Source organism: Hemiscyllium ocellatum, chromosome 14, assembly GCF_020745735.1.
Source record: "Hemiscyllium ocellatum isolate sHemOce1 chromosome 14, sHemOce1.pat.X.cur, whole genome shotgun sequence".
Lineage (NCBI taxonomy): Eukaryota > Metazoa > Chordata > Chondrichthyes > Orectolobiformes > Hemiscylliidae > Hemiscyllium > Hemiscyllium ocellatum.
This window is the reverse complement of record NC_083414.1, coordinates 2,838,651-2,846,856: the sequence shown is the minus strand read 5'-3', so window position 1 is coordinate 2,846,856 and position 8,206 is coordinate 2,838,651. Positions and strand designations below refer to the sequence as shown.

The window sequence follows — 8,206 nt, the reverse complement described above, 5'->3', positions numbered from 1 at the left end:
CCCCACCGCCCCACCCCCACACCCACCAACCCCAACCCACCACCCCCACCGCCCCACCCCCACCCCCACAAACCCCAACCCACCACCCCCACCGCCCCACCCCCACCCCACAAACCCCAACCCACCACCCCACCGCCCCACCCCCACCCCCACAAACCCCAACCCACCACCCCCACCGCCCCACCCCCACCCCCACCCCCCACAAACCCCAACCCACCACCCCCACCGCCCCCCCCCACACCCTCCACCCCCACCCCCACACCCACCACCCCCACCGCCCCCCCCACACCCCCCACCCCCCTCACCATCAGCAATTTCAGTGATTGACAGTTTGAGCAAAACAACAAAGAATCTTTAAATTAATTATAGATTTGGGCAGGGAGTGAGTGAGGCAGGGAACACTGAAATGGCAATTTTAATGGAAAGGCAGTTCTGATGGATCATTGGGAGAGAGTTTGACACAACAGACAGATAATCTGATAATGAAAGAGACAGATAGTTAGACAGAGAAAGAGACAGTTAGACAGAGAGAGGCAGAGAGAGAGAGACAGTTGGACAGAGAGAGAGAGACAGACAGTTGGACGCAGACAGTTCGGCAGAGAGAGACAAAGACAGACAGTTATACAGAGAAAGAGACAGTTAGACAGAAAGAGACAGACAGACAGTTAGACAGAGAGAGGGACAGATAGACCCAGACTGATAGACAGGGAGATAGATAGATATACACAAACAGAGAGCTGGTCGATAATAGACAGAGAGCTTTAAACAGGGAGCTACATACACAAACATAGATATTAGATAGACAGATGGTTTGACAGACGCAGTGAGATAGTTGGGTAAGGAGCTGGATAGATAGATGTACAGAGTTAAATAGACAGGATTGAATAGATAGACAAAGAGAGTGACACAGACAGCTAAACCAACAGAAAGACAGAGACAGACACAGCTGGAGAGTGGCAGACAGTCAAAAAGGTAGCAGATAATGAGAAACAGACAGAGCTAAATAGATAGGGAAATAGAGATGGACAAATAGATAGAGAGATGAACAGATAAGTACAGCTAGACAGAGAGATAGATGGGCAGATGGACAGTGACAGACAGACTGACATTGATGCGCACACACAAATAAATGCAGACATACAGCAAGGACAGAGGTAGATACGCAAGCTCAGGTGAAATACAAACTGAACGGAGCTAGGACTCTGGCTGTCTTACCTGCTCCTCCTGACCTGCAGCCGAGACATCCCAGGAGCAGGAGCAGGAGCAGATTGACAGCTCCAGGCTGCATCTCAGCTCGCTCCCAGCTCCCAGTCCTTGTTCGCCTGTTCCGCCGCTCAGCTCTCCCCTCTCTCGAGCCCTGGCTCCGGACCAGCTTGCATTCTCTAATCTTCCAGATTTATCAAATGAAGTTTGGGAATTGCAAACAGAAAACAAGAAGCTCCAAGAATCCGCCAGAGGATGGGATTTCGAACCCAGTTTAATAAATACAAACAAAATAATTAAATGCAAAAATGTCAAGTGAGAAAAATAAATCTGATGGTTAAATTGTCCATTTGGTACAGCTCCATTTTATTTCTGCAGAAGCTATGAAGTCTATAGCTGTGGAATCTATCCTATGAGTGAGTGGGATTCCCCAGTAACTGAACTTCTCTCAGCCTCTATCTTTCCTTGTATCAGTTACCCTCCTGGGTCACGTGAGTCTGTTGCTATTTCATGAAATGGATACATTAAACCCGGAAGTGTCAAGGGGCTACAGGCTCCGCCCCAATAAGTGACGCCCAGCTTGAAACAATCCAATCAGAGAAGAGGTAATTTCCCACTCTTCACTTCCCCTCCTTCCACCCCACAACTGTACCAAATTTTGGAATTAAAAACCACACAACACCAGGTTATAGTCCAACAGGTTTATTTGGAAGCACTAGCTTTCGGAGCGCTGCTCCTTCAACCACCTGATGGAGGCGTGGCGCTCCGAAAGCCAGTGCATCCAAATAAACCTGTTGGACTATAACCTAGTGTTGTGTGATCTTTAACTTTGTCCACCCCAGTCCAACACCGGCACCTCCAAATCATGATTACCAAATTTTGGAGAAATTTGCCTTCCAAACCCATGTCCATCTAGAAGGACAAGAGCAGCAGATACTTGGGAGCACCATCCCCTGCAAGTACCCCTCCAAGCCCCTCACCATCCTGACTTGGAAACATGTCACCGTTCCTTCAGTGTCGCTGAAGTCAGGATCCTGGAATTCCCTCCCTAACGGTTTTGTGGATCACTATAGTACAACTACTATGGATGGGTCAGTTTTTGTCCAGTGTGTGCAGGAAAGCTTCCTGACACAGTATATAGACAGGCCAACAAGGGGTGAAGCCACATTAGATTTGGTACTGGGTAATGAGCCCGGCCCGGTGTTAGACGTGGAAGTAGGTGAGCACTTTGGTGATAGCGACCACAATTCTGTTACATTTACTTTAGTGATAGAAAGGGAGCTATATATACCACAGGGCAAGAGTTACAGCTGGGGGAAAGGCAATTATGATGCGATTAGGCAAGATTTAGGAAGCATAGGATGGGGAAGGAAACTGCAGGGGATGGGCATATTAGAAATGTGGAGCTTATTCAAGGAAAAGCTCCTGAGTTTCCTAGATAAGTTTGTACCTGTCAGGCAGGGAGGAAGCTGTAGAGCGCGGGAGCCGTGATTTATGAAGGAAGTGGAATCTCTGGTCAAGAGGAAGAAGGTGGCTTATGTTAGGATGAGATGTGAAGGCTCAGTTAGGGTGCTTGAGGGTTACAAGGTAGCCAGGAAAGACCTAAAGAGAGAGCTCAGAAGAGCCAGGAGGAGACATGAGAAGTTGTTGGTGGATAGGATCAGGGTAAACACTAAGGCTTTCTATAAGTATGTCAGGAATAAAAGAATGACGAGTTAAATTAGGGCTAATCAAGGATAGCAGTGGGAAGTTTTGTGTGGAGTCAGAGGAGATGGGGAAGCACTAAATAAATATTCTTTGACAGTATTCACTCTAGAAAACGACAATGTTGTGGAGGAGAATACTGAGATACAGGCTACTAGACTGGGTGGGATTGAGGGTCACAAGGAAGAGGTATTGGAAATCCTGCAGAGTGTGAAAATAGATAAGTCCCCTGGGCTGGATGGGATTTATCCTAGGATCTTTTGGGAAGCTAGGGAGGAGATTGCCGAGCCTTTGGCATTGATCTTTAAATTGTCATTGTGTGCAGGAATAGTACCAGAAGACTGTAGGATAGCAAATATGTTCCCCTGTTCAAGAAGGGGCGTAGAGACAACCCTGGTAATTATAGACCAGTGAGCCTTACTTCAGTTGTTGGAAAAGGTTATAAGAGATAGGATTTATCATAATCGAGAAAAGAATAATTTGATTAGGAATAGTCAACACGGTTTTGTGAAGGGTAGGTCATGCCTCACAAACCTTATTGAGTTATTTGAGAAGGTGACCAAACAGGTAGATAAAAGTAAACCGGTTGATGTGGTGTATATGGATTTCAGCAAGGCGTTCGATAAGATTCCCCACAGTAGGCTATTGTACAAAATGCGGAGGAATGGAACTGTGGGAGATATAGCAGTTTGGATCAGTAATTGGCTTGCTGAAAGAAGACATAGGGTGGTGGTTGATGGGAAATATTCACCCTGGAGTCCAGTTACTAGTGGTGTACCACAAGGGTCGGTGTTGGGCCCACTGCTGTTTGTCATTATTATAAATGACCAGGATGAGGGCATAGAAGGGTGGGTTAGTAAATTTGCAGGTGACACTAAAGTTGGTGGAGTTGTGGATAGTGACGAAGGATGTTGTAAGTTACAGAAAGACATAGATAAATTGCAGAGCTGGGCTGAGAGATGATTCACTTTGGTCGGAGTAACCAGAATACAAAGTATTGGGCTAATGGTAAGATTCTTGGTAATGCAGATGAGCAGAGAGATCTCGGTGTCCATGTACACAGACCCTTGAAAGTTGCCACCCAGGTTGACAGGATTGTTAAGAAGGCATACAGTGTTTTAACTTTTATCAATAGAGGGATCGAGTTCCGGAACCATGAGGTTATGCTACAGCTGTACAAAACTCTGGTACGGCCGCACTTGGAGTATTGCGTACAGTTCTGGTCACTGCATTATAGGAAGGATGTGGAAGCTTTGGAAAGGGTGCAGAAGAGATTTACTGGGATGGTGCCTGAAATGGAGGGAAGGTCTTACGAGGAAAGGCTGAGGGACTTGAGGCTGTTCTCGTTAGAGAGAAGAAGGTTGAGAGGTGACATACAAGATAATCAGAGGGTTAGATAGGGTGGACAGGGAGAGCCTTTTTCCAAGTATGGGGACGGCAAACGCAAGGGGGCATAGCTTTAAATTGAGGGGTGATAGAGAGCAATTGGATAAATCCATGAAAAAGCACATTGTGCAGGTCTACAGGGAAGGAGCAGGACAGTGGGTCTGATTGGATAGCTCTTTCAAAGAGTCAGTACAAGCATGATGGGCCAGAAGGCCAGAATGGATTCACCTAGGAAATGATAGGGGTGTGGAGGTAATGTTATTGTAATCCAGAGGCTTGAAGTGAATGCTTTGTGTTCATAGGTTCAAATCCCAACCTGGTGAAAAATCACCAAAAGATAGGAGCACTCAATTCTGACCACAGCGATGGTAATAACTGAGAGAAGGCCCCTCTCCATGTTGGAACCTTTCTCTGACAGCTGGGTGTTGACATCTTGTGCAATCAGGATTTCAGTTTGACAGCCAACAGTCGAAGGGTTTCAGTGAATGTAAATGTTGCAGTTAGATGTTACAGAGTAAATCTTCACCCATCCATAGCAGCAGCAGCTGTATTCACATTCCACTCTCAGAACGCTGCTCTCCCGGCGTATTCACAGTTCAGGTGTAGAGGTACTGGCTATCGCAATGAAGGGAGTTATCAACTCCCTTCAAACCCCTCACCCAGTTTATTAATTGTCACTGCCAAGTGTAAAGAGCGAGAGTCAGCAGGATGTTGTCTCAGGGTGAGCATCACAAACGCACTCAGGGGATGGTCCACAACCTGATTCATGTTTTGGGCCAGGAATGTTAATGTTAACTGTTTTCTTGAGAATGCTGCACAGACTCAGCACATTCCTGTAACAGAACCTTAGACCAGCCGACAGTACGGCACCCTCTCAGTACATACCCTCTGACGGTGCAGCACTCCCTCAGCACTGACCCTCTGACAGTGCAGCACTCCCTCAGCGCTGACCCTTCGACAGTGCAGCACTCCCTCAGCGCTGACTCACCAACAGTGCGGCACTCCCTCAGCACTGACCTACCGACAGTGCGGCACTCCCTCAGCACTGACTCACCGACAGTGCGGCACTCCCTCAGCACTGACCCACCGACAGTGCGACACTCCCTCAGCACTGACCCTTCGACAGTGCGGCACTCCTCAATACTGACCCACCAATAGTGCGGCACTCCCTCAGTGCTGACCCTTCGACAGTGCAGCACTCCCTCAGCGCTGACTCACCAACAGTGCGGCACTCCCTCAGCACTGACCTACCGACAGTGCGGCACTCCCTCAGCACTGACCCACCAACAGTGTGGCACTCCCTCAGCACTGACCCACCGACAGTGCGACACTCCCTCAGCACTGACCCTTCGACAGTGCGGCACTCCTCAATACTGACCCACCAATAGTGCGGCACTCCCTCAGCGCTGACTCACCGACAGTGTGGCACTCCCTCAGCACTGACCCTTTGACAGTGCGGCACTCCCTCAGCACTGACCCTTCGACAGTGCAGCACTCCCTCAGCACTGACCCTTCGACAATGTGGCACTCCCTCAGCACTGACCCTCTGACAGTGTGGCACTCCCTCAGTACTGACCGTCTGATAGTACAGCCTCACACTGGGAGGGTCAGTCTAGATTAACAGTTGTGATGTGAGAATTGAACCCAGAACTTGTAGAGTGCAGCTGGGACTGACCCAGAGTCTGATTAAATCTCGTCTGAAATGGAGTACTTAATGTTTTGAGCTGACATGCTGCTCCCGATGCACATTAACGTTTAATTGTCCAACAATATGGCAAATAGTTACTGAAATGTAGAAGAACTAATATTTGCAGAGAGCTTGTGTGCTATCACAAAATTAATCATTTATCTTTGGAGAATGATTACTGTCCAATGACAGAGGGCGAAGTCTGGTGGGCTGGGGGTAAGGGAGGGCCTCTCTGATGTTTTGAAACGATACCTGTGTGCTGTGTGTCCCAACCTGTGACCAGCAGCGTCTCTCCGGGAGTCAGCCCCGTCTCGTGTTGTCTGCAGGAATGAACCCGCTGCTGGTTGAGCTGTGCTCTGGGCTTTCTTTACAACCTCCGCCCCCCAACAGAGGGAGAACCAGCAGCCTGCCTCACGCTCCAGTCCGCACTCCCAACCTTACCCTTGACGAGGAGAAGGTATTTGACAGGTTTCGAGAACACCTGATGCCATGTGATGTATCGTTTTGGTAGGGGATGGGGGAGGGGGGGAGAGAGATGGGGAGATGTCTGGTGCGTATATTTTAATCAAATGGTTATTAACTCCCATGTTTGAAAGGAAGGTGTTTGACTGTTGGGAAGCATTTCCTCACATGGAGCAGGGACAGAATCTGGGGCACGCTCCCCTCCAAAATGCTGCACTGACTGGTGGCCTGTTGGCAATTTCACAAGCAATAGGTTTTTGTTGGGTAGGGATATTTTTGGAGGGTCTGGAAAAAGGTAAGGAAATAGAGTGTTTTCAAATTCATTCACGGGACACAGTGAGAGGCAGCAATCATTGCCTGTCCCTGGCTGCCCTCGAGAAACTGCTGGTGAGCTGCCATCTTTAACCATTGACAGAATCATAGAATTGATCCAATGTAGAGTGAGACCATTCAACCCATTCTTACTGAACTGTAATTCGGGTGTAAGGGCATCCAGAGAGCTGTCAGGAAAGTAATTCCATGATTTTGACCCAGCAACAGTGAAGGAACAGCAAGATATTTCCAAGTCAGGATGGTGAGTGGTTCAGAGGGGAACTTACAGGGAGGGGTGTTGCCATTATCTGCTGCCCCTGTCCTTCTAGATGGAAGTGAAGTTATCGAAAGGAATGTTGGAACAGGCTCGAGGGGCTGAATGGCCTCACTTAGCTGAAAGCTCTAGTATATGACGGGTTAATTGGTGTCAGCTGGACAGTCTGAGTGGGTGTTTTAGTCATGTCTCTGAGACAGAGAGGAGAGAGAGGAGCCAGATCTCTCGCTCTCTGTCTCTGTCCTTGAGCTATCTGGACGAAAGGAACAGGTCGAGTCAGAAGGAATGTACTGGAGTAAATGAACCCGGCCGCTGTCTGGAGTTGGAACAGCAGCCTGTGTGTGAGAAGAGGCGTGTATTATCACAATTCTTACAGCCAGGCTTTATCATTCCCAGTGTTCGCGAGAGCCTGCGAGTTCAGGATTCTCCGTTACCATGCAAAACATACTATATCTGTTAATCATTCACTTGTAAATTTCTGTTCGTTTAGGGATTAAATTCTATTCACAATCACAAATATAGAGTTTCTAACCTTCCATATGACAGGGAATAGACAGGGCTTTCTCAATTATAGACAGAGAGAAGAAGTGCTGCACTATCGGAGGGTCAGTACTGAGGGAGTGAGGCACTGTCGGAGGGTCAGTACTGAGGGAGTGAGGCACTGTCGGAGGTTTAGTGCTGAGGGAGTGCCGCACTGTCAGAGGGTCAGTGCTGAGGGAGTGCGGCACTGTCGGAGGGTCAGTACTGAGGGAGTGAGGCACTGTCTGAGGGTCAGTACTGAGGGAGTGAGGCACTGTCGGAGGGTCAGTGCTGAGGGAGCGCCGCACTGTCGGAGGGTCAGTGCTGAGGGAACGCCGCACTGTCGGAGGGTCAGTGCTGAGGGAGCGCCGCACTGTCGGAGGGTCAGTGCTGAGGGAGTGCTGCACTGTTGGAGGGGCAGTGCTGAGGGAGTGCCGCACTGTCGGAGGGGCAGTGCTGAGGGAGTGCCGCACTGTCGGAGGGTCAGTGCTGAGGGAGTGCCGCACTGTCGGATGGTCAGTGCTGAGAGAGTGCTACACTATCAGAAGGTCAATGCTGAGGGGGTGTCGCACTGTCAGAGGGTCAATGCTGAGGGAGTGCCGCACTGTCGGAGGGTCAGTTCTGAGGGAGTGCTGCACTGTCAGAGGGTCAGCACTGAG

General features: G+C 49.1%; 2 protein-coding genes across 2 annotated transcripts in view; one reads left to right on the top strand and one right to left on the bottom strand.

The window, feature by feature from the left end:
* Nucleotides 1-1,679, bottom strand: part of si:dkey-202e22.2 (netrin-4) — a 41,835-nt gene extending 40,156 nt beyond the window's left edge. Inside the window, exon 1 of the mRNA XM_060835299.1 lies at nucleotides 1,216-1,679. Coding sequence (XP_060691282.1) covers nucleotides 1,216-1,288 — 73 coding nt within the window. The 5' untranslated portion in view covers nucleotides 1,289-1,679. The remainder of the gene's footprint in view (nucleotides 1-1,215) is intronic.
* A 4,609-nt stretch (nucleotides 1,680-6,288) lies between these two features.
* uroc1 (urocanate hydratase 1) overlaps nucleotides 6,289-8,206 on the top strand; it is an 85,054-nt gene continuing 83,136 nt past the window's right edge. The window contains exon 1 of the mRNA XM_060835298.1: nucleotides 6,289-6,437. Within this exon, the coding sequence (XP_060691281.1) occupies nucleotides 6,309-6,437 (129 nt within the window). The 5' untranslated portion in view covers nucleotides 6,289-6,308. The remainder of the gene's footprint in view (nucleotides 6,438-8,206) is intronic.